Source organism: Amblyomma mixtum, chromosome 1 (assembly GCF_055824585.1).
Source record: "Amblyomma mixtum isolate Tamu chromosome 1, ASM5582458v1, whole genome shotgun sequence".
Taxonomy (NCBI): Eukaryota; Metazoa; Arthropoda; class Arachnida; order Ixodida; family Ixodidae; genus Amblyomma; species Amblyomma mixtum.
Window position 1 is genome coordinate 55,202,131 of NC_143012.1, and position 26,854 is coordinate 55,228,984.

Below are 26,854 nucleotides of genomic sequence, written 5' to 3' on the forward strand. Positions count from 1 at the left end.
GCCAAATTGGGAGGCGCATCAGTGGAGAAGTTGCTTGCTCATTTGCTCATAGTGTGCAATGAAATGCACTTCTCTTTCCTTGGTGTGCCTGGGTGTTGGCTGTGTTTACACCTGTTTGTTATAGTTCGTCGGTCTATTTTCCGCGACCTCTGGTGTTTGGGTATAACACTGTTACTTCCACACACATTAGAGCACAAACATATTCCAATGCCTTCATCACACACCGAAGTAAGGTATGGCGTTCCACAAGGGGAACTTTCTTAGCATCTACATCCAAAGCTAGTCGGTTACATTGTCGACATGCTCATGCGTCATTGGCTGCTTATTTACTTAAACAGCAAATTGCAATTACCGCAATTACCCACCGTAATTATCGCAAATGTATGCATTCCGTTCTACATTTGCCTGTATAAGTTCGTATTCCAAAGCACGAAAAGGAGCAGACAGTGCGTATAGCTCATACGTGAGTTCAGTTTCAATATCACTGTTGCAACTGCAACTTCGTTTTATGCAACCACAATGAACTCTCGCGCTGTTGGGAAATGTGAGAGCGTATGATATTTATGGCGTTCCACAATAATCCTATACGGAAGTGCACACCTAAAGCAGGGCGCATTTGCATCTAATGAAGCTGCGCAGCAGAAGGGGCAATTGATCGTTGCGTTCTGTTATGTCACAATACAAAGCTGCTGAAGAAATATAGTGAGACAGACTCCAGGGTTCGAGTACTTGGCTCCACGATGAAGCACATCGCAAATGTGTGAATTCCGTTCTGTATTTGCGTGTAGAAATTCGTTACCCAAAGCACGAAAAGGAGCAGAGAGTGCGTATGGCTCACACGACAGCTCAGTTAGTTATATGGGGTTTTATGGCGCATAAGCAACTAAGGCCATCATGCGCCAAACACAAGGTTAGATGATGTTTTGTTAAGTGTATAGAGGTTACATTATAATAGATTTAAAGCATTGGCTTTCTTTAGAAACTTGCAAACAAGTGAAAATTCGACAAGTGTTTGTTCGCCTAAAAGCAATGCGAGATGAAATGGAATGTGTTCATTGTAAAATACCGTAAAAATTTTTTTTCTAAGTTCTTCGAGTTGCGAACAAGAAATTAAAATGTGATTTACTGTGAGCTTCTCACCACGCATTTCACACAGAGGTTTGTCTTTTTTTGTTAATAAGAAGTTATGGGTGATGTGTGTATGACCTATGCGTAAACGACATGAAACGCTCTTTATGGCGGCATGATTTCCATTCTTTTAAAATGGGCTTTATGGTATGCAGCTTGTTGTGTCCTTCATTATCCCAAGAAGCTTGCCACTTGGCTCTCAGTCTGCTATGCACTAACTTCATGTAATCCCTAGGAGGCAAATTCGCATGTTTTATTTCCATGGTTCTGGCTTGTGCAGCACACATGTCAGCTCTCTCATTATCCCTAATGCCAACGTGACTGGGAACCCAGCATAATTTTATAACATGTTTTTGTGTTGTGATCTTTACTATGTTGTGTATGATGCTTCCAATCATTGGCTCCGTGGCATTTTTAGAGTTTAATGCTGTAAGGACGCTCAGTGAATCTGTATAAATGATGCTGTTTTTGATGTTTTCATTTGTTATTTTCTGTACCGTAACACTAATAGCATAACACTCCGCGGTGAAAACTGTAGAACATGAGGGAAGTCGTACTGCATGTTCAATTTTTCCTTGTATTACTGCGCTTCCTACATGAGCATGAGTTTTTGACCCGTAGTATAAAATGCAGTGTAATTTCTGTATTTTTCTTGTAGTGCTAGATATTCTTGTATTATATGGTCGTGTGGGGTACAGGTTTTCCTGAGGCGTGTTAGTGTGACGTCACACACTGTGGGGAGGGTGTACCACGGTGGTAACGCTTCATGTCTTGGGGCAATATTTTTAATTTCGTTTAGTATGTTCAGGGCTTGGCATTTTTCTTCGAAGCGCAAGAGCAACGGCTTAACTGCGTGAGGCTTGTTGTTGAAGATTATTAGGGATGGGCATTTCGTGACAATTGGATAACAGAGATATTTGGGCTGAGAAAGGATTTTTAGGATGTATGTACAAGTTAGTGCAGTTCTTCGATCTTCTAAGTAAGGTTCATTCGTTTCCACATACAGACTTGCTATTGGTGAAGTTCTGTAAGCACCGGAAGACAACTTTAAACCAAGATTGTGGATAGGGTCCAGTCGTTTTATGTAGGACGGTCTTGCTGAGCCATATACTATGGACCCATAGTCTAACTTAGAGCGAACCAGAGAACGATATATATGTAACTGGCATGCCCTATCAGACCCCCAGCGTTTTCTTGACAGTAGTTTCAGTACATTGAGGGCCTGAGAACCTTTTTTCTTTAAGCTGTTTATATGTGGCAAGAATGAGAGCTTTTTATCGAAAGTTATCCCTAGAAATGTATGCTCTTGTTTGACAGGTAATTGGATTTGGTTTAGGTATAGTGTGGGGTCGGCCTGTAGGCCTCGTCTCAAAGAGAACAGAACCGCTACTGTTTTCTGAAGGGAAAATCTAAATCCGTTTCTATCTGCCCAGGTAGCCAGTTTATTGTTATTTGCATCTGTCGCTCACAGGTAGGTATGCTGGATGACGTGCATGCTATTTGGAGGTCATCTACGTAAACTGAGTACATTATGGATTTTGGGATTACTTTCCCTATGGAATTCATTTTGATGATGAATAAGGTTGTGCTGAGGATGCACCCCTAGGGTACGCCAGTTTCTTGAATAAAAGTGTTGGAGAAGGTTGCACCTAGGCGGACTCTGAATGTACGGTTGCTTAGGAAGTCGCTCAAACAGCTCAGCATCCTGCCGCGGATACCTAGGTCCGCTAGGTCGCGGATGATACCGAACCTCCACGTGGTATCGTAAGCCTTTTCCATGTCGAAGAAGACCCCGATACAGTGTTGGTTGTGGATGAACGCTTCCCGAACTGTGTTCTCAAAGCGAACGAGGTGATCGGTTGTGGAACATGTCTTTTTAAAACCGCACTGGTGTATATCTAAAAGTTGCTGGAACTGAAGTATGAAGGTTAGTCTGATGTTTAGTATGCTTTCGAATGATTTTGCTATACAGCTAGTGAGTGCTATTGGGCTGTAGTTGGTGGGACTAGTTGGTGGTTTGCCAGGTTTTAGGAAGGGTACTATGATGGCTTCTTTCCATACTTGGGGGATTTCTCCACTCATCCATATTTTATTGAAAAATTTTAGCAGAGCCTCTAAGGCAGTCTCAGAGAGGTGAGCAAGCATGGCATAATGTATATTGTCTGGGCCTGGTGCTGTCATTTTACCGGATGTTAGTACTGTGTTTAGTTCCTGCATGGTAATAAGCTGATTGTAGTCTTCATGTATGCATGTTCCAAAGGGCAGGCTTTGTTTTTCTACTATTGTTTTGTGCTTTTGAAATGTGTCTGTAGTTGGATGAGCTTGAAACTGTGGAAAAATGCTCACCCAATATGTTGGCCTGCTCTTCTAATGTTGTTTGTGTACCGGGTGTTGTTAGCATTGGAAATGTGAATGGGGTAAAATTTCTAGTGAATTTCCGCACCTGCTCCCACATTTTCTTTGATGATATTGAGCTGTTTATGGAGGATATGTACTGTTGCCATGATGACCTTTCTGCGTTGCGTCTAATGTATCGTGCTTTGGCTCTAGCCCTTTTGAAGATGAGAAAGTTTCCTGCAGTGGGATATCTGCGAAGGTTGCCCCAAGCCTTGTTTTGCTGCTTTTTAGCCAATGAGCATTCAGTTGACCACCAAACTTTGTGTTTCTCGTGCAATTTCAGACGTTTGTGGGATGGCTTCTATTGCTGCAGATATTAAGCATGTGACAAATTTTTCATTTATTTCTTCTATAGTAAGGGTTTCGGCATATTCTTTTTCTAGTGTGGCCTTCGTTCTGAAAAGTGCCCAGTCGGCGAGGTGAATTTTCCATCGCCGTGGCTTCGTAGAGAGGATGACTGTGGTTGATGTTAGCTTTAAATCCGTAGGTAAGTGGTCACTTCTCCGAGGGTCGTCTAAAACATCCCAAATAAAATCATTAAAAACCGATGGAGATGCAAATGCTAAATCGAGGCAGGTCATTTTTCCAGAGCTGGGGCAACAGTACGTGGCTTTTTTTTTGTATTCATTAAACATATGTTATGCGAAAGAATAAAATCCTGGATGAGCTGACAGCTGGAATAAGTATGCTCACTTCCCCAGAATGAAGAGTGTGCGTTAAAATCCCCAATTATCACATATGGCTCAGGCAACTGCTCTTGAAGTTCTTCTAGGTCACGCATGGCAATTGTGTTGTGTGGTGGTATGTACACAGAGCATATTGTTATCGTTTTATGGCTAATGATGTTTACTGCGACCACCTCTAAGTTTGTCTTTAATGATATCTCTTGCAGGGACATCGCTTTGCGTTATGATAGCGACGCCTCCGAGAGTCGGCTAGCTTGTACTCGGTCTTTCCGGAAAATATTGTTACGGGACGGCGGGCCCGCACAGAGAAAGGCACAGAGACTCAGACACAGGAGACTCAGACATAACCGGCGCGGCGATTCCCCTTTGTTCTCTGCCTCACGCGCTAGCGCCGCGCGCTCTCCCCTCGCGCTCGCGCCGCGCCTCTTCTTTATTTGTATACCGCAGCGCGCTCTTGGTTGCGAAGGTCGTATGCCGTTACATCTTTCCACCGGGGGGGGGGGGGGGGGGGGGGGGGAAGGGGAAGAGGTGGAAGATAAGAGTCTCTTCCAGTCTCCAAGATAAGAGGGGGAAGACACCACTGGTGTCCCCTAGCGCGTGCTTCGCTTTACAGGCGGCATCGAACTCGTCCCGATGAGCCCGGGCTGAGGTTCTTCGCACCGGCGCAGCTTGGTGCGCAGGAGGCATCGTCACGTCGTGATGACAGTGTCGTCTGACACGAGACGGTCCCGGTAGATCCCGGGGCTGCTTGTAGGCGACTCCTCGCCGTACGAAAAGTGCGAGGGCTTCTCACACCGCGGGACTTGGGATTGCGTTCCCGGAGCAGCGCTCCACTTAAGGGGCGGCATTCAGGAAGGGAGGCCTGGTGCTGGTACGGGAGGGCGGCACTAGGGAGGACGTGGGAGCCAAGTCGGGATCACGGTGGGTGCCGGAGACATAGCTCTTCATGTTGGAGACATGTTCCGGAAAAATGTGGTGTACACCGCGTGGTCGAATCCCGGGGAGGTCTTCTAAACGGTACGTAACGGAGCCGAGCCGTGCAACTACACGGTAAGGGCCGCGGAATCGGGGCAAGAGCTTCGCGGCACGGCCAGTCGCGCGGATGGTGCGGCGAACGAGGACCAAGTCACCGGACCGAAAGGAGGGAGGTGGTGGTGCTGCAGCATTGGCCACATGCGCACGCGCATGGGCCGTGAGAAGGTTGCGCTGAGCGTCGAGGCGGGCGGAACGAAGTCGTTGGGCGCAGTCAGTCGGTGACGCAGTAGGATGGCGAAGGCCCAACTGCGTGTCGAGAGGGATGGAGGGCGTTCTGCCATAGACGACTGAGAACGGCGTGACATGCGTTGTTTCTTGAGCCGCAGTGTTGAGTGCAAAAGCTGCAGTAGAAACAAAACGATCCCAGTTTGTGTGGGACGGAGCGACGTATGAGGCGAGTATATCCGTAAGGGTGCGGTTGACACGCTCCACGAGGCCATTGGCGGCTCTCAGTGCGCAGCTTGCGCGGTGTGCGTCTTTGGCGAAATGTTTTTCGCCAGCAACTACATATGCCAGCGTCCATGCCGCGAAGCTAAGCTCATTTGCTCGCTCGAGCTCAAAATGGAATTCCAGCAAACTTCGCTTCCTAGCTGTGGCTGGATTAGCGAGCGGCGCCATAGGTCACGCTTATATGCGAGGCCTGGAACTGAGAAAGGATCCATTTGGCGATAACTTTTCGCCCCTGCATACGAAAAGTATTACTCATCCCGGGACGCCAATTTCACGTGTTGTTAACGGGCCAACCACAAAAACTGGTCTCAAGATCACTATGTATCAGTACCAGACGTGCCCGTTTTGCTGCAAGGTCCGGGCCTTCTTAGATTTCTATGGTATCCCCTACAACGTCGTCGAGGTCGACCCCGTGCTCCGTCAACAGCTGAAGTTCTCTGAGTACAAGAAAGTACCCATCTTGCTCGTAGAGGAAGGTGGAAAATGCTGGCAAATTTATGACTCCACGGTTATCATCAGTATGCTGCAGAGCTACCTTCGCGACATGAAGGGCGGCTTCAGGAAATATCTCTGCCTGTATGAACTTGTCAAGGTTACGGACGCTTCGGGAAAAGAGTCACTCGAAGTATTCAACAAGTACTTTCTGATGGCGGACAGCGCTCCTGAGGGAAAAGCTTTGATTGAGATGGAGGAGCAAACATGGCGCATGTGGGCAGATGATGTTCTGGTTCACGTGCTCTCTCCCAATGTGTACCGCACATGGCAGGAAGCTTTACAGGCCTTCAACTACTTCTCCGATGTTGGAGAGTGGGAGAGAAATTTCCCTACTTGGGAGCGCCTACTCGTCGTTTATGTGGGTGCTGCTGCGATGTACTTCGTGGCAAAGAGGCTCAAGAAAAGGCACAACTTGAAAGATGATGTAAGGGAGAGTTTTCGAGACGCTTGTCGTGAATGGACAACTGCAGTGGGCAAGGAGCGCAAGTTTCACGGAGGCAGTCATCCGAATCTTGCTGATTTGGCTGTCTACGGGGTGCTGAGCTCTGTGGAAGGGTGCACAGCATTCGAGGACATGCTGGCAGACACCAAGATAGGGGATTGGTTCTACCGCATGAAAGAAGCTACATCAAGTCATGCTGGGATTCGTGCTTTAAGTGCCATGACATGCTGATTTGGTAGCATTTGTTGCATTTCATTCGCTTTTAATCTCTATTGTTGCCCAGGACTTCCATAAAACTATGGCAGTGGTGGGAGCTTCGTAAGCCGTAAGCGCTTTTAGCTTCTCCGGGTCGGGACGGATGCCATGCCGGCTCACAACGTGACCCAAGTACGTGACCTCTGCGAAACCGAAGAAACATTTCTTTGGTTTTAAGCGAAGCCCAGCAGAGGTAAGGGCTTCGAGGACGAGTTTGAGTCGCCTTTGGTGTTCATCAAACGTGGCCGCATAGACAATGACGTCATCCAGGTAGACCAGCGCCATAGTCCACTTCATATGGCCTAAGACGCGGTCCATGAGGCGCTGAAAGGTGGCTGGAGCATTTGAGAGACCGAACGGCATACGGTTGAATTGGTAGAGGCCGTCGGGAGGCACGAATGCTGTATTTTCCACATCATCGGGGTGAACAGGCACCTGCCAGTAGCCCGAGAGCAGATCTAGGGTGGAAAAATAAGGGGCCCCCTTCAGGCGGTCAAGTGCATCGTCGAGGCGGGGCAGCGGGTACACGTCGAGACGAGTGATAGCATTCAACTTGCGGTAATCTACGCAGAAGCGGAGTGTTCCATCCTTCTTGCGCACAAGGACGACAGGGGAGGACCAAGGGCTACAAGAAGGGGCGATGATTCCCTGGTCAAGCATGTCGCATACGTGCTGCTGGATGACTCTCCGTTCAGCTGGCGCGACACGGCGAGGTTGGTGATGAATAGGCCCACGGTTTTCGGTGTTTATCCGGTGTTGGGCCCAGGAAGTGCACCCGAGTTCACTGGCGCTTAGAGCAAGGCAACTGCGATGCTCGAGCAGCAAGGCCTTCAGAGAGGCGAGCTCCGCGCAGGTCAGGGTGGGCCCAAAGTTAAATGCGTCCCATGATAGGACCGCCGGCGCTGGAGTGTGGTGAGATGGTTTTTCATGCTGCAAAGACGCAACCGGTGATGCTGAGTCCAAGATTGATGCTGCACCCAATTGCGTGCCGGGAGTCAGCACGAGCGGTGCGCGGCTGATATTAAGCATTAACACGTGGGCCTCTCCATTGAGCACCGACAGAAGGCTTCGAGGGGAGATCATCTGTCGGGCCGGAGCCGAACACCGGGTAGGTTCGAAAATCACATCCGCTGTGATCGGATTGTCAGACTTGGCATGCACCCAAGTTGCCGCACCCGGTGGCAGAGTCACGGCGGTCGCCACAGTCACGGTAGTGACGTCGACTGGCTTGACTCGACGTGGCCACTTCGTTCCGAGGTAGCGCACAGATCCCGAAGCACGCTTGGTCGCCGACACCAGGGACTGCCACAGGGTGACACCGACGCTGGAAATCCAGCTAAGCCAACCCGGCCCACACAGAGTTTGGCTCGCACGTGGTTCTGTGGTGGTAAAATTGAGAACGACTCCGGCTTGCTGGCACCACCCGCACCCGAGGACCACTGGCCAAATAGGGCTGTCCGCGACAACAAACTCGGTGGAGATTGTCTTTCCGAGTGCTGTCACGTTGATGGTAACACGTCCGACTTGCTCCACCGGGGCGCCGTTAAAAGCTACGAGCCGGGTTTTGGCGGCTGGAAGAAGCAGGTGGGGCGCGTTGACAATAAGCGATTTGTCGAGCACATTAACAGCCGCTCCAGTGTCGACCAAGGCCGCTACGTGCCGATCAAGCAGGGCGACGTCAACGAGAACGTAGGGAGCTTCCGTTGTCATCGAAGCCGACGAAAGAAGGGGACGCGGCGAACTAAGGAGTGCGGGGACGGACTTTATCCGGGGGCACCGTTCCACCGAATCGTTTTCCGACTTCGGAGGGCCAGCACAGTCCCTCGCGTAGTGTCCCCTCAGGCCGCAGCGGAAGCAGGTCGTGCGGGTGTCATTACGCCTGCGTCGGGTAGAGGCCGCTGTGGGGACTGAGAACCGAGGAGCCTGCACCGGGACGCTGTGCTCGGAAGACGGTGGCGACCCCCGCGTGGCCAGCAAAGTCGATTCCGCCTCAACGGCGAGCGCCATGGCGGCGCGGACGGACTCAGGACGCCCAGAGCGGACCAAGCGCTGCACCTCAGGGAGTCGGATGGCGTCGACGAATGCCTCGGTGCCGACCAGGGCCACGGCGTTCTGAGGCGCCCCCGGCAACGACTGCAGAGCCAGGCGTTCAATGGCGGCGGCGAGGTCCTGGTATGTCTCCCCGGGCTCTTGACGGCGGACTCGCAGGCGGTGGTACTGCACACGAGGGTGACCTGAGGCACTGTAGTGGTCGGCGAGGAGGCCCGCCAGGACAGTATAAGAGCCCAGCTGGTCAGGCGGCACGTTCTGCAGCAGCTCAGTCGCGCGGCCTCTCAGTTTGGCGACGAGCATCCGTGCCTTCATCTGCTCGTCCCAGCCTCTCGCCGCCGCAATACTGTCCAGCTGGATGCGGTAAGCATCCCACGAAATGGTGCCGTCGAACGTGGGCAACTCCACGACGTCCAATGATGCGCCCGCGCCGAGTACGCTGTTGGCGGCTACGACCGCAGGTACAGCGACGGCAGAGCTGGGTACAGCGGTGGCGGGGACGTCCAGAGGCACCGGACCCGTGTTCGGCTCTCCTGGCAGAAGGCGACGGAAGTCGCGCCGGATCGCCTCCATCTCCCCAGCCTGGACAGTCAGACGGGCCTCCCATGCGTCCATCCGCTGAGTAAAAATATCGAGGAGGCGCTCAATACCGGCGTCCAGCCGCTGCGGAGAACCGAGCCCCTCCGAGCGCCCAGGTGTAGCGATGTCGGCCGCGGCGTCGTCGGCGCCGTCGGCTGGTGGCGGAGTCCTGTCGACTGGCACGTCGGGGACTTGATTCTGGGAGCGGGTGAGCGGCATGATCCCACCGCTGCCACCAAATGTTACGGGACGGCGGGCCCGCACAGACAAAGGCACAGAGACTCAGACACAGGAGACTCAGACATAACCGGCGCGGCGATTCCCCTTTGTTCTCTGCCTCACGCGCTAGCGCCGCGCGCTCTCCCCTCGCGCTCGCGCCGCGCCTCTTCTTTATTTGTATACCACCGCAGCGCGCTCTTGGTTGCGAAGGTCGTATGCCGTTACAATATTATATTTTTTAAAGATGTTTGTGTGCTGTGGCCCAAGGTTCGTTTCTTGCAAGCACAAAGCTGTAGGTGCCATTGTTTTGAGCATATCGGTTATGTCTGTGTAGTTTCTCTGTAGACCTCTACAGTTCTATTGTATTAGATATGCCATTGTGATAAGTTGGGGATTGGGGAAAGTTACTTATTCTCAGGAGCAGTGATTCGTGGTTTCCCTTTCTTCTCTAGGGAGTCTCGCCGCCGCTGCAGCGGTGGCGAGCCAGGAGTTGAATCCATCGCCACTTTCGTGGCGCTGGATTTCCGGGGAGACGCCGCGGGTGCGTGTGTTTTAGATGTCGGCGGACTTTCGCTGACATCCATTTCCTCCACGGTGGACGTGGAGGATGCTTCTTGGTTGCGATGGCCCGTGGCCTTCGCATTCGTCTTTTTTGTTGGCTCCGCTGAACCAGTCCCTGCTCCAGCGGCAGAGTCTCTTGGGCCAGCAGTTGCCTTCTTAGAGGGGTGGGGCGACAGGTCCAGTTCAGCAGAGCTGTTCTGGGTGTCTGTCGCCGAGGATGCCGCTGCTGAAAGCGGGGCTTGAGGGCCTCCGGCGAGGATCGTGTGGTCTTCCCGCGAAATTTTCAGCCCTGTGGACTGTGTCACCGACTTCTGTGGTGGGGACTTGGTTGCCGACCCCAGATCCTTCGGATCGACCTGTGTGCCGACAGAAACTGAAGGCGGCGACGATCCCCGCGTCACCGCTTCAGAGTATGTCCCTTTCTGTTGGAAAGAGACGCGTTTTTTTGTTTCAAGGTAGGACAGGTTTTCTGTGGTCTTCAAAGTTATGATTTGTTTTTCTGTTTTGCAGACTGGGCACGACCTGGAGTACGCGCCATGTTCGCCATTGCAGTTGATGCATTTTGGTGTTCGTTCGCCTCTTTCCTCTGTATGTGCGTCTTCTGCGCATGTGACACAAGTTGGTTTACCGCGACAAGCCAACATGCTGTGTCCAAAGCGCTGGCACTGGAAACATCGTCTCGGGTTCGGTATGTATGGGCGGACTTTACAATGGAGGTATGCGGCGTGGATGGAGTCAGGCAGAGTTGTGGTATTGAAGGTTAAGACAATGTGTTTTGTCTTGATTTCAACATTGTTTCTCCTGATGGTTATTCGTCTGGCTGCTATAACTCCTTGTTCAGATAGTTCTTCCATTTCCTCATCGGTACTCTGTAGGAGTTCATATTCAGATATGACGCCCTTTGAGTGGTTCAGGGTGCGGTGCGGGGTTGCCTGTACACTTGTTTCTCCAAGATTCTGTAACGACATCAGTTTGGTGCTCTGTTCTTTTGTGTTAATTTCTACAAGGAGATCTCCGGTTCGCTGTTTTTTTGCTTTGTAGTCTTTGCCTACACACCTTTTTAGGGTGTTGGCGATCACAAATGCAGACAAGTTTGCTACAGGTTCATCTGTATTTGAGTGAACCATGAAAAACTTTGCAAACGTTTCTGGTTTCTGTGGCATCAATTTTTTCGCATCGGTGCGACCCCTTTCTGGGGGCCGATCAGATTTGTTTGCAAATTTTTCCGTACGGCATGTACTGGCTAAGGGTTCCTCAGAGCACTGCACGGGCCTCAATCTGAGGCCCGAGCCCGGCCCAGGCCCGCGGCTTCAAGCCCGGGCCCGGCCCGGGCCCGCTATATTATCGCTCTAGCGAGCCCGGCCCGGCCCGTGAATCCCGGAGTGAAGCCCAGCCCGGGCCCGGCCCGGCCCATTTCACAATAAGCTTGAGGTATATTGCTCACTCTCAGCAAGTAGACTGCTACTACACCGATAAGGAACTGGCCGACAAAGGTTCTGAAACGGCAGTTTTGCTTCCAGAAAGTTGCCTCCTTTTAACCGAGAAGGAAGTGGTGAAGAGTAGTGCTCGCTAGGCCCGTTTTTTGAGAGTGATGTCGTGTAGGTGGGCAAAGACTAATTCGGAAGTTCCGAGAGCTAAATAAAAAGGGCTGCATACACGCGTAGTAGTCTACTTTGCGTTCCCCGTGATTTTAATCAGTTATATTCTGCCGCCGGCGAAGTATAAATATTAAAGCTGCCTTGCAAGCAGTAGGATGACATTTTTTTAGTGAACGCGATCTTACACGTTAAGCTCATAACCGAACTGATCGCCTTTCAGCAGAAACGAAAAGCTAAAAGGCTTGCGTATTTCACGGTATGTTCTTGAAGACTACAAGTGTCCTTAACTAATATGTTCTTAAGGAATGCATTTCTAGTAGTGTATAGGTATGTTTTCGGATGATGAACGATCAATGGCCAATTCAGGCCGGTTGCATTTTACTCTTACACATCGCGGCGTGGAAATAAAGAAATAAATAGGTCAGTGAATAAAGCTTAGTTTTTTTCTCAGCGCGTACTATAACTCGTAATTCATCCCTGTCGCTGCTTCAATGGCGCAGTTGTGTACTTCACTCTGCAATAGTGAACGGAAAGTCGGACACCAGCCGTTTTGTACGGAGCCAAGCCCGGCTCGGGCCCGCAGCTTTAAGCTCGAGCCCGGCCCGGGCCCGCAATTTCAGGCCCGGGCCCGGCCCAGGCCCGGCATAATAAATCATTTCCCGGCACGGCCCGGCCCGCGGGCCGGGCCGGGCCCGGGCTTTCGGGCTGGCCTGAGCCCGTGCGGTGCATTAGTTCCTCATACTTTGTTGCCTCTGATTCACCCTTATACACAGAGGAAGGTCCCGGGACTCCCCGCCTGGTAGACAGACGAGGAGCCCATCAGCCGAGGATTGACCACTTCCTCGACCGCCACCGTTCAAGGTTTCTTCCCTCCACCATTCAACCTATCGCCACGGTACGGATAACAGCTTCGGTATGGGGGCTAAGGGTCCGTGGTGGCGCCAAGCACCAACACCTCGTTACACAAGGTGCCCTTGCGGGACATGACAGCTCAGTTTCAATATGACTGTTGCAACTGCAACTCCGTTTTATGCAACCACAATGAACTCGCGCGTTTGAGAAAATGAAAGGCTATAATTTTATGCCGTTGCACAATAATCGCATACGGAAGTGCATACCTAAAGGAGGGCGCATTTGCATCCAATGAAGCTGCGCAGCAGAAGCAGGGGTAATTGATCGTTTCTGTTAAATCACAATATACAGCTGCTGAAAAAATAGTGAGACAGACTCCAGGGTTCGAATACTTGGCTGCACGATGAAGCACATCGCAAATATATGCATTCCGTTCTCCATTTGCGTGTAGAAGTTCGTTACCCAAAGCACAAAAAGGAGCAGGCAACTGCAACTTCGTTTCATGCAACAACAATGAACTCTCGCGCTGTTGGGAAATGTGAGAGCGTATGATATTTATGGCGTTGCACAATAATCCTATATGGAAGTGCACACCTAAAGCAGGGCGCATTTGCATCTAATGAAGCTGCGCAGCAGAAGCAGGGGAAATTGATCGTTGCTTTCTAGTATGTCACAATACAAAGCTGTTGAAAAAATACAGTCAGACAGACTCCAGGGTTCGAGTACTTGGCTGCACGATGAAGCACATCGCAAATGTGTGCATTCTGTTCTCCATTTGCGTGTAGAAGTTCGTTACCCAAAGCACAAAAAGGAGCAGGCAACTGCAACTTCGTTTTAGGCAACCACAATGAACTCTCGCGCTGTTGGCAAATGTGAGAGCGTATGATATTTATGGCGTTGCACAATAATCCTATATGGAAGTGCATACCTAAAGCAGGGCGCGTTTGCATCTAATGCAGCTGCGCAGCAGAAGCTGGGGCAATTGATCGTTGCGTTCTGTTATGTCACGATAGAAAGCTGCTGAAGAAATATAGTGAGACAGACTCCAGGGTTCGAGTATTTGGCTGCACGATGAAGCACATCGCATATATATGCATTCCGTTCTCCATTTGCGTGTAGAAGTTTGTTACGCAAAGCACGAAAAGGAACAGAGAGTGCACATAGCTCACATGACAGCTCAGTTTCAATATCGCTGTTGCAACTGCAACTCCGTTTTATGCAACCACAATAAACTCTCGCGCGTTTGGGAAAATGAGAGGCTATAATTTTATGGCGGTGCACAATAATCGTATAAGGAAGTGCATACCTAAAGCAGGGCTCATTTGCATCTAACGAAGCCGAGCAGTATAAGCAGGGGTAATTGATCGTTTCTGTTAAATCACAATATAAAGCTGCTGAAAAAATAGTCAGACAGACTACAGGGTTCGAATACTTGGCTGCACGATGAAGCACATCGCAAATATATGCATTCCGTTCTCCATTCGCGTGTAGAAGTTCGTTACTGAAAGCACGAACAGGAGCAGACAGTTCCTATAGCTCATACGAGAGCTCAGTTTATATATCACTGTTGCAACTGCAACTTCGTTTTATGCAACCACAATGAACTCTCGCGCTGTTGGGAAATGTGAGAGCGTATGATATTTATGGCGTTGCACAATAATCCTATATGGAAGTGCACACCTAAAGCAGGGCGCATTTGCATCTAATGAAGCTGCGCAGCAGAAGCAGGGGAAATTGATCGTTGCTTTCTAGTATGTCACAATACAAAGCTGTTGAAAAAATACAGTGAGACAGACTCCAGGGTTCGAGTACTTGGCTGCACTATGAAGCACATCGCAAATGTGTGCATTCCGTTCTCCATTTGCGTGTAGAAGTTCGTTACCCAAAGCACAAATAGGAGCAGGCAACTGCAACTTCGTTTTATGCAACAACAATGAACTCTCGCGCTGTTGGGAAATGTGAGAGCGTATGATATTTATGGCGTTGCACAATAATCCTATATGGAAGTGCACACCTAAAGCAGGGCGCATTTGCATCTAATGAAGCTGCGCAGCAGAAGCAGGGGAAATTGATCGTTGCTTTCTAGTATGTCACAATACAAAGCTGTTGAAAAAATACAGTGAGACAGACTCCAGGGTTCGAGTACTTGGCTGCACGATGAAGCACATCGCAAATGTGTGCATTCCGTTCTCCATTTGCGTGTAGAAGTTCGTTACCCAAAGCACAAAAAGGAGCAGGCAACTGCAACTTCGTTTTATGCAACCACAATGAACTCTCGCGCTGTTGGCAAATGTGAGAGCGTATGATATTTATGGCGTTGCACAATAATCCTATATGGAAGTGCATACCTAAAGCAGGGCGCGTTTGCATCTAATGCAGCTGCGCAGCAGAAGCTGGGGCAATTGATCGTTGCGTTCTGTTATGTCACAATAGAAAGCTGCTGAAGAAATATAGCGAGACAGACTCCAGGGTTCGAGTATTTGGCTGCACGATGAAGCACATCGCATATATATGCATTCCGTTCTCCATTTGCGTGTAGAAGTTTGTTACGCAAAGCACGAAAAGGAGCAGAGAGTGCACATAGCTCACATGACAGCTCAGTTTCAATATCGCTGTTGCAACTGCAACTCCGTTTTATGCAACCACAATAAACTCTCGCCCGTTTGGGAAAATGAGAGGCTATAATTTTATGGCGGTGCACAATAATCGTATAAGGAAGTGCATACCTAAAGCAGGGCTCGTTTGCATCTAACGAAGCCGAGCAGTATAAGCAGGGTAATTGATCGTTTCTGTTAAATCACAATATAAAGCTGCTGAAAAAATAGTGAGACAGACTCCAGGGTTCGAATACTTGGCTGCACGATGAAGCACATCGCAAATATATGCATTCCGTTCTCCATTCGCGTGTAGAAGTTCGTTACCGAAAGCACGAACAGGAGCAGACAGTGCGTATAGCTCATACGAGAGCTCAGTTTATATATCACTGTTGCAACTGCAACTTCGTTTTATGCAACCACAATGAACTCTCGCGCTGTTGGGAAATGTGAGAGCGTATGATATTTATGGCGTTGCACAATAATCCTATATGGAAGTGCACACCTAAAGCAGGGCGCATTTGCATCTAATGAAGCTGCGCAGCAGAAGCAGGGTAAATTGATCGTTGCTTTCTAGTATGTCACAATACAAAGCTGTTGAAAAAATACAGTGTGACAGACTCCAGGGTTCGAGTACTTGGCTGCACGATGAAGCACATCGCAAATGTGTGCATTCCGTTCTCCATTTGCGTGTAGAAGTTCGTTACCCAAAGCACAAAAAGGAGCAGGCAACTGCAACTTCGTTTTATGCAACCACAATAAACTCTCGCGCTGTTGGCAAATGTGAGAGCGTATGATATTTATGGCGTTGCACAATAATCCTATATGGAAGTGCATACCTAAAGCAGGGCGCATTTGCATCTAATGAAGCTGCGCAGCAGAAGCAGGGGAAATTGATCGTTGCTTTCTAGTATGTCACGATACAAAGCTGTTGAAAAAATACAGTGAGACAGACTCCAGGGTTCGAGTACTTGGCTGCACGATGAAGCACATCGCAAATGTGTGCATTCCGTTCTCCATTTGCGTGTAGAAGTTTGTTACCCAAAGCACGAAAAGGAGCAGAGAGTGCACATAGCTCACATGACAGCTCAGTTTCAATATCCCTGTTGCAACTGCAACTTCGTTTTATGCAACCACAATAAACTCTCGCGCGTTTGGGAAAATGAGAGGCTATAATTTTATGGCGGTGCACATTAATCGTATAAGGAAGTGCATACCTAAAGCAGGGCTCATTTGCATCTAACGAAGCCGCGCAGTATAAGCAGGGGTAATTGATCGTTTCTGTTATATCACAATATAAAGCTGCTGAAAAAATAGTGAGACAGACTCCAGGGTTCGAATACTTGGCTGCACGATGAAGCACATCGCAAATATATGCATTCCGTTCTCCATTCGCGTGTAGAAGTTCGTTACCGAAAGCACGAACACGAGCAGACAGTGCGTATAGCTCATACGAGCGCTCAGTTTCAATATCACTGTTGCAACTGCAACTTCGTTTTATGCAACCACTATGAACTCTCGCGCTGTTGGGAAATGTGAGAGCGTATGATATTTATGGCGTTGCACAATAATCCTATACGGAAGTGCATACCTAAAGCAGGGCACATTTGCATCTAATGAAGCTGCGCAGCAGGAGCTGGGGCAATTGATCGTTGCTTTCTATTATGTCACAATACAAAGCTGTTGAAAAAATACAGTGAGACAGACTCCAGGGTTCGAGTACTTGGCTGCACGATGAAGCACATCGCAAATGTGTGCATTCCGTTCTCCATTTGCGTGTAGAAGTTCGTTACCCAAAGCACAAAAAGGAGCAGGCAACTGCAACTTCGTTTTATGCAACCACAATGAACTCTCGGGCTGTTGGCAAATGTGAGAGCGTATGATATTTATGGCGTTGCACAATAATCATATATGGAAGTGCATACCTAAAGCAGGGCGCATTTGCATCTAATGCAGCTGTGCAGCAGAAGCAGGGGTAATTGATCGTTGCTTTCTATTATGTCACAATATAAAGCGGCTGAAGAAATCCAGTGAGACAGACTCCAGGGTTCGAGTACTTGGCTGCACCATGAAGCACATCGCAAATGTGTGCATTCCGTTCTCCATTTGCGTGTAGAAGTTCGTTATCCAAAGCACGAAAAGGAGCAGTACAATATGTATAGCGCACGTGAGAGCTCTGTATCAATATTACTGTTGCAGCTGCAGTCTCATTCCCTAAAACCACAATGAACTCTCGCACTGTTCGAGAATTTCAGATTGTATGAAATACTCCTTGCTGTAGTCAACGCCTTGCCTGCATCAGATTTTTTTTAGACATGAAATATGATCTTGTCGACAATGTTGGCTAGCCTATTGACTGCAATAGAAAAAAGTAGGGTGAAGGTTCCCCGAAAGTGATAGTTATCATGATTTAGGGTAGTGTTACTGTGTACAATCCAACATTGTTTTGCAGAAGATGTTTCGGCACCTTGCATGTAGGCGTGTTTTTGCAATTAATTCCTCTCCTAAAGCCTTAGCTCTACTGTCGGAGCTATATCTATTGATGCATCTTTTGCATCTATTGATGCATCTTTTGCATCTATTCATGTGCACTTGAGTTGGGAAAGGTGCCGGTTGCCCTAAATGTACCACAAAGCCAGCATGGCGACTTCTATAATGAGCCGTTCACGTGAACAGAAGCTCTACCCATAGGGAGCAGGGAAGACACTGTAGGAATGACAACTTATTTGACAAACTATAATACAATGTAAGTGTGGTTGGCTGCCTTGCAGCGCCCGCAAACAAAACAGCTTGCCGTGAGCGATATATTGAAACTGCAGGAAGAAGAAACACACGACCAGGCGTTTCGTCAAGTCGAGGCGGACCCAACATTAAATCCCATCAGACGCTCGGCGTAATCTGAGCAGGAGCATGTGCTGTCGCTTTATCCTGTCAATGTGTCGTGTATGCAGGGGACGGGTGCAGTGGTAGATGATTTTCTGGTGCACACAATTTTTACGTTGGAAACGTGGGCATGATTTGAAAATATGGTGTGTGCAGAGGGACATCGACCGTACTCTGAAAACGTCCCAAGTGGCCTTGTGGTGCCATATAACCTTTTCTGCGCTGAACCAGCTCTGCTGCTGATATTTAAGAAAGACTCCTTTTTTCCGATTCCGCAGCAAGCCGTGTGGACAGGTTATGACAAACACCAGAAGTCGACCGAAGACCTGGGACAGAGCATTCTAGAATACTACTCGATTTCCGGGAACTACCAGACCTATTTCAGCATTTACGCTGCGCGCCACTAACAAGTCTCATTGAAGGCTCGTTTAACAAACGCCCTGCTGTTGAATCCACGATGCTGTATTAGTCAATTACGATTAGATACGAACAACGATGATTGCTTGAAATTACTCCATCCTTATTGAACTTGGGGTAAGCAAAACGAAGTCATTAGACTATAATTGGCGCGTTGAATTTGGAGTTGTATTTACCATTTCAAATTCCAAATTCCTCAAATGCTGAGGTCTTTTTCCGAAGTGGTAAGTGTTTTCTGACCCTCATAAGCGACATTAAGTGAATAATGATAAATTGTTATCGTAGTCACATTTAGTTCCTTATTTTCCTTTTGTTCGCGCTGATTTTCGCACTTGGCTCGTATCAGGCAGAGGTAGAAGACAACAGCAGGCTTGCAATAGACGGCAGGTTTTATTATTATCGTTTTACTGCAAGGGCAATGCCGATCTTCATTTTGTGTTTGTGACCAAGGTTGCAGCTATATGAAATATGCATCGTTTGTACATGGTGCCAGCCGCCTACCGTGGACCTGAACAGGAAGATGGGACAGAATCTTGAAATCCCACCCTCGCCAGCCGGACGCCATTGATATAACCAAGCATGAAAGAACTGGAGTAAAACACGTTTCTCGGCAAGTTGGTGGCATTCTTGATTCATATTTCAGCCAAGAAGCACAAACACACACAGAAGGAACACGCAAAAAACACGGACGAACGCTGCACTCACAATGTGCAATGCGCTTCTGGGGTGGTATACGAGCTGCCACTTTCATGCGGAAAAGTCTATATCGGTCAAACGGGGCGATGTATCAACGACCGGCTAGGAGAGCACTAAAGAAATTTAAAGAACAAAGAGAATGTGCGCTTGGTTAAACACTGCCAGTCATGCATGACATGCTCGCTACGTTTCGATAGTGTCCGAATCCTAGGCAGCAGCAAGTATCAAACGGCACGTGAACTCCTGGAGGCCTTTCACGTAAAGAAAAGAGCAGATTGGTGCATTAGTGATGCTTCAGTTTTTTTGTTTTTTTGGTACGCTTCGGAATTCAACCTTTTTGCGGCAGTATGATAAGATATTTCCTGGTGTTCCTTGGCACGTGGTTGTTTTGGTTTTTCTTCTATAGTGCGCAGATGCGTGAGCCTTTTGTAAGCTCGAAATCTTTTCGCAGCAAACCAGGTGTAAGCGGAGCGTTCGTCCGTGTGTTTTTTTGCGTGTTACTTCTCACTGTGCTTCTTCGCTGCAATATGACTCAAGAATGAAAGAACTCGTGAAAGTCTCTCCACCAAAGGTTAACCCCAACCGGCTGTACATGAAAAAAAGAGTAACCGACGACGGAGGTGAAGAAAGGGCGACGGTGAGAAACAGAACAGGAACGTGAGCAATGGAGGGGAAGATAGGAAAAACCGACAGCCTATTTCTGCCTATCGGGTTAGCCCGAAATAAGGCGAGGTCAAAATGGTGTTTCCTCAGCTGAGGGACTGTATATGTCCAAACACTGGGCATCGGTCCAACCCTAACCTCTTTTCTCCGGACATAGCTAAACGCCACCCACGGCTAGACGCGGGCGATCTGAGCCGAAATGGGCCTAAAGCTGTGGCGTCGCAACTATGCCTTCCTCGATATCATCGAGGGTGTAAATACAGAAGTACTGTGCCTAATACAGCATGGAATGCGTTTGCACTAGTCTTTTGATGATGACTGGGAATAAAGTCAGGGAGGAATAAAATGTCAGGTGGGTTTTGTCAAGCAGCAAAACAAGGCTTGGAGCAACATTCGCAGATATCCCACTGCAGGAAATTTGCTCATATTCAAAAGTGCTAGAGCCAAAGCACGATACATTAGACGTAACGCTGAAGGGGCATCATGGCAACAGTACATAACCTCCATAAACAGCTCAATATAAAATAAAAGGTGGGAGCAGGTGCGGAAATTCACAGGAAATTTTACTCCTTTCACATTTCCAATGCTAACAACACCCTGTGCTCAAACCACATTAGAAGAGCAGGCCAATGTGCATTTTTCCAGTTTCAAGCTCATCCAACTACACACACACATTTCAAAAGCACAAAACAATAGTAGAAAAACAAAAACTTCGCTTCGGTTTGGTTTGGTTTATGGGGTTGAACATCCCAAAGCGACTAAGGCTATGGGAGACGCCGTAGTGGAGGGCTCCGGAAATTACGACCACCTGGGGTTCTTTAACGTGCACTGACATCGCACAGTACACGAGACTAGAATTTCTCCTCCAAAGAAATTCTAGCCGCCGCGGCGCGGATCGAACCCGCGTCTTTTGGGTCAGCAGCCGAGCACCATAACCGCTGAGCCACCGCGGCGGCAAAAAGTTCCCTTCGGGACATGCATACATGAAGACTACAATCAGCGTATTACAATGCATGAACTAAACACAGTACTAACATCCGGTAGAAAGAGCGGTAACATCCGGTAAATGTCCTCCAAAAGTGTAAGCGCACGGACGGTATCCGCATTCAGAGGCATGACAGCCTCACCAAGTACGTGGCCTCAAGACTCCAAGAGATGGGATACCAGGTGCAATATGTCCCCTGTATGAAAACCTCCGTGGGCTACCGTTTCCCTGACCTGGTCATCACAAGGGATGGCCAGGTCACTCTTCTGGATGCCCAGGTGGGGGGCGGGGGGGATGGGGTTCCGCTCCCCTGTCGGGAGCTCATGAGGCCAAGGTGAGCAAGTATATGCTCAAAGACCTGATTCAACAAGTTTCTCACGGTTCCAATAGGCCCCTTATCTCTTCACTGGCTTTGTCATACAGGGGGGTCTGGGCGCGGGAAACCGTACGTACAATGAAGGGGCTGGGTTTTGCTGCGCGCGATTTCAAATTATTAACAGTGCGTTGTCTTCAGGGGGGGGGGGGGGGTGTCATGCTTGCTGCATGACAGCTCAGTTTCAATACGACTGTTGCAACTGTAAACTCGTTCTCTGGAACCACAATGAACTCTCGAGCTGTTCGGAAATTTGAGAGGGCATGAAATTTACAGCGTTGCATAACAATCATTTATGGAGGTGCTTACCTAAAGCAGGACGCATTTGCATCCGATGAAGCTTCGCAGACCATCGTGGGCAATTCATCGTTGTTTTCTATTACATCACAATATAAAGTTGCGGAAGAAATATACAGTGAGACAGACTCCAGGGTACGAGTACTTGGCTGCACGACGAAGCATATCGCAAATGTATGCATTCCGTTCACCATTTGCGTGTAGAAGTTCGTTACTTAAAGCACGAAAAGGAGCAGACAGTGCGTATAGCTCACGTGACAGCTCTGTTTCAATCACTGTTGCCACTGCAACTTCGTTTTATGCAACCACAATGAACTCTCGCGCGTTTGGGAAATGTGAGACGGTATGAAAGTTATGGCTTTGCAGAATAATCATATACGAAAGTGCACACCTAAAGCAGGGCGCATTTGCATCTAATCAAGCTGCGCAGGAGAAGCAGGGGCAATTGATCGTTGGTTTCTGTTACATCACAATATAAAGTTGCTGATTAAATACAGCGAGACTGACTCCATGATACGAGTACTTGGCTGCACGATGAAGCACATCGCAAATGTATGCATTGTGTTCTCCTTGCGTGTAGAATTTCGTTACCCAAAGCACGAAAAGGAGCAGTACAATGCGTATAGCGCTCGTGAGAGCTGTGTATCAATATTACTGTTGGAACTGCAGCCTCGTTCCCTAGAACCACAATGAACTCTTGCGCTGTTCAAGAATTGGAGAGGTTATGAAATGCTCTTGTTGTAGTCAACGCCTTGCCTGCATCAGATTTTTTTTAGACATGAAATATGAGCTTGTCGACAATGTTGGCTAGCCTATTGACTGCAATGGGAAAAAGGTAGGGGGAAGGTTCCCCGAAAGTGATAGTTATGATTTAGGGTAGTGTCACTGTGTACAATGCAACATTGTTTTGCAGAAGATGTCTCGGCACCTTGTATGTAGGCGTGTTTTTGCAATTAATTCCTCACCTAAAGTCTTAGCTCTACTGTCGGAGTTATATCTATTGCATCTATTGATGCATCTATTGCATCTATTGATGTGCACTTGAGTTGAGAAAGGTGCCGGTTGCCCTGAATGTACCAAAAAGCCAGCATGGCTATTTCTACAATGGGAGCAGAGGGAGCAGCGAAGACACTGTAGGAATGACAACTTATTTGACAAACTATAATACAATGTAAGTGTGGTTGGCTGCCTTGCAGCGCCCGCAAAACAAAACAGCTTGCCGTGAACGATATATTGATAACTGCAGGAAGAAGAAACACACTACCAGGCATTTCGTCAAGTCTTGGCGGACCCAACATTAAATCCCATCACGCTCAGCGTAATCTGAGCCGGAGCATGTGCTGTCGCTTTATCCTGTCAACGTGTCGTGTATGCAGAGGACGGGTGCAGTGGTAGACGATTTTCTGGTGCACACGGTTTTCACGTTGGAAACGTGGGCGTGATTTGAAAATATGGTGCGTGTAGAGGGACATCGGCCCCCTACTTTGAAAACGTCACAGGATCCGAAATGCTATGACGTTAAATGGCCTTGTGGGGCCAGATAACCTCTTCTGCGTTAAACCAGCGCTCCTGCTGATATTTAGGAAAGGCTCATTTTTGCCGCTTCCGCAGCGAGCCGTGTCAACAGGTTATGACAAACACCAGAAGTCGACCTAACACCTGGGACAGAGCATTCTAGAATACTACTCCAGTTCCGGGAACTCCCAGACGTACTTCAGCATTTACGCTGCGCGCCACTAAGAAGGCTCAGTAAAGGCTGGTTTAACAAGCGCTTTGAAATTCCATGCGACGCTTTGCATTCGTGATGTACAATTAAATACGTATAACGAAGATTACTTGAACTGACTGCACCTTTATTCCAGTTGACGTAAGCAGAACAAATTTATTACACAATAGTGGGCGCATTGAATTTAAACTTGTATTTACCATATGTAATTCGGAATTCCTCCAATGTTGACGTCTTTCACTGAAGAGGGTAAGTGTTTTCTGGCCCTCATAGGCGACATTAAATGAATAATATTAAATTCTTATCGTAATCCCATTTTGTTCCTTATCTTGCTTTGGTTCACACTGATTTTCGCACATGTTATTTGGCTCTGCGTAGTATGAACCAGAAGCAGGCTTACAGCATGAATAATTAACACAGATGACAAGTTGTAATATTAGCGTACTACTTAAGGGGCAATGCAGATCCTGTGCTTGTGAGCAAGGATGCAGCCATATGAAACATGTACCGTCTGGCCATGGTGCCAGCCGCCTACCGTGGAGTTTAACGTGAAGACAAATAAGTTCTTCACTCGCCAGCCGGACGCCACTGCTATAACCAAACATGGAAGAACTCATGATAGTCACTCCTCTGAAGGTTAACCCTAGCCGGTTGTTGATGGAAAACGAAGAGCCGACAAAGGAGGAAGAGAAAGGACGGTGGTGATAAACAGAATAGGAAAGTATGCAATAGAGGGGAGGATAGGAAAAGGTGACTGCCGATTTCTATCTATCGTGTCAGCCCGCTATAAGGAGAGACTAAAATGGTGTTCCCTCAACCAAGAGGCCTTATATGTCCACACACTCGGCAGCGGCCCAACCCCAAGAATCCTCTTTTCTTCAGACATAGCTAAACGCCACCCACGGTTAGACGCGGCCGATCCGAGCCGACGTTCGCCTAGGAAGCTGTGGCGTCGCGACGATCCCTTCCTCGACATGGTCGCGGGTGTAAATACAGAAGTGCTGTGCCTAATAAAGCATGTAACGCGTTTGTACTTGTGTTTTGATGAAGATTGGGAATGAAAGTCAGGGCAAGGTAAAATCTCCCGAATTTATGTCAAGGAAGCCTGCACTAACCATCAAGTGCCCCATTTCGTGCCCTTAATGGTTGCTGCGGAATACTTTGCAATGAATTCAAGGAAAAGGTAGATTAACATCACTGAAAAACAATCAAGAAATTGCTATTTCGCACACAGGCTCAGTCCTGTGATTTTGAGCTTCAGTTTCTAGGCAGAAAAAAAGACTGAGGACCACAAACGCCCAGAAACACCCTGAAGCTGAAGCTAAACAAATTCAGTTTTGAAAGCTCAGCTCTAAACGATGCGTTTACTACCAGATTTGCAGTCGCTTCCATCGTTGTTGAAAGAGTGTGTAGTTCTGTGCAAAAGAAGGGACCATGAACCTTTGCGAAGTGTACAATTTCGAGTAAAACAAAATATAAGCGCTGAGTAACTTCACCAAGTTTAAAAATCAGTCTGTCACAACAGCTGCAAGAGAACTTTAATGAGCTCTCTTATGTTGCTCGAGTCAGCAGTTTAAAGACTTGATCCAGAAATTCTCCCTTGATTATCTATGGCTCCGGGTAAACGACGTGACCTATATGCGAGATGTATCAAATGCCGTACTGCTAAAAAGGTCATATAGTATAGAGTGCTTTCATTACTACAAGCGAAGGGGTCGTGTACAATCCTACGTAACTAAAGCAGTCTTGAAAACAAATACGATGAGGAGAAAATATCCTTTTGTACCTCACTCATAGCCTAGGAGCAGCCGAAGCGTGGCTTAGTACGCATATTACATATTGCGCAATAAACATACCGCCGCAAAATATTTAAAAACTGCCTCTAATGGACGATGACGTGGTTCTGCAATATAACCAGCAAGCGTGTACAGGGGGTACTTTACACAATTCTTAAACACAGGGGTTTTTCAGTTAGGAAAGCGCTTTTTTCGGAATAGCATTGTGAGCGGTGCAGTACATCTGAATAAAACTAATACGTGCTGTCGCGCACTAACTAACATTAACTAACATTGAACAGTTAACTTTCTTACTAATCATGTTAGGCCCCTTAAGTGTTGAGAGGAGTATAACCCACCGCAGTTATCTATGTCAACTGAGTGACCGGCAGGTCCACGTCCTTGAGGGGCGCGCGGCTTAAGGGGATAAAATGCAGGTCACGTCCCATAGAGCCCAGTACGCTCTGGGGAGATCCTGTCTCCCCGTCATCACCCTCGCGGCAGCACGCTCTGGGAAAACCCAGCTTTTCGAGCGGATTCCGCTTTCAGCCCTTGCCCGTCCTCATCCATTACACCGCCGCGTCCGATCGACTCTCCGACTACAGACCGTCATCGGAACTACAAAGCTGTGAGCACTGTTACGTGAAGAATATTTTAGCCCTTGTTTGAACATTGATTGTCCTTGGTATTTTGCCCATTGTATTTCAGTGCAACTCTCTGCTCGTACTAGATGTTTGCTTACGTATATCATTAGCCTAATCACTATTTCCGAACAGTCGGGATCCTTTGTTTTTCCGTGTAGACTTGTCGCGGATTTCTTACAGCTTTTGGAGTTCTGGCTGTGAATAGTGTCTTATGAACTGCTCATTATGAACATGATGTATGTTAGAAAATCGACTCTCGTGAACCTATTCATCATTCCAGGATCAACACACGTGCTTCACGATTCGACCGGCGCAACTTCTGACCGTGTCCGCAAACCTCGTTAGACGGACAACGGGTCACCGTAAAGGGGATCCCGGTCCACGGTTCAAAGTAATAGCCCCCCCCCCCCCCCCCCCCCCACATTGCACGAGTTGCACAGGAGTTCCTAGATCGCCAAATGATCATGGAGCTTGAGTGGCCCAGCCGTAGCCCCGATCTGAACATTATTGAAAATATTTGGGGCATGATGAAATCGAATCTTTCGAGGCGCTTGGGCTCGAGTTGCACAACGGCGGACCAGCTCTGGATCGCCCTACAAGAACCGGAGCTGTTGCGGGCGAGCAGAAATGTGGTTAACGCGCTCTACAATTCGCCGCCTGAGCGAATACACGCAGTGAAAAGCGCACATGGCGGCAGTACGCGCTACTGGGTTGTCAGTAAGGCAGAATTTCCTTTGTACCATGTTTTATTTGTTTTTTTGCCCTGTTTGCTGTCCACTGCTTCAGCCTTTACCTCGTTGAAACCAGGACTGGTTTGTTCCTATTCTGTGCTTGTGCTCAAACTCGGCTCGTTTCAGTTTTGTTGGCGCTTGTCGCTAATAACCAAATTTTAGTTTGAATTGCATCGACGTGTCGTTCTTACTCATGACAGAAGCACCTCTTACGCATCTGCTCTGCATCTACAGTGCAGCGTGGGTGAAACAGGAAGCCAGACACTAACCTGCGAGATCACAGCGACGCACGCTGCCCCAGAATATGAGAAATGGAGAACCTGC

At 48.3% G+C, this 26,854-nt stretch overlaps 1 protein-coding gene across 1 annotated transcript; it reads left to right on the forward strand.

Annotated features, from left to right (window-relative positions):
• The first annotated feature begins 5,738 nt into the window (after nucleotides 1-5,738).
• LOC149366335 (prostaglandin E synthase 2-like) lies at nucleotides 5,739-6,934 on the forward strand. The gene has a single exon (XM_089557402.1). The coding sequence runs from the start codon at nucleotides 5,878-5,880 to the stop codon at nucleotides 6,862-6,864; it is 987 nt and encodes a 328-aa protein (XP_089413528.1). The 5' UTR covers nucleotides 5,739-5,877; the 3' UTR covers nucleotides 6,865-6,934.
• Nucleotides 6,935-26,854: the final 19,920 nt, after the last annotated feature.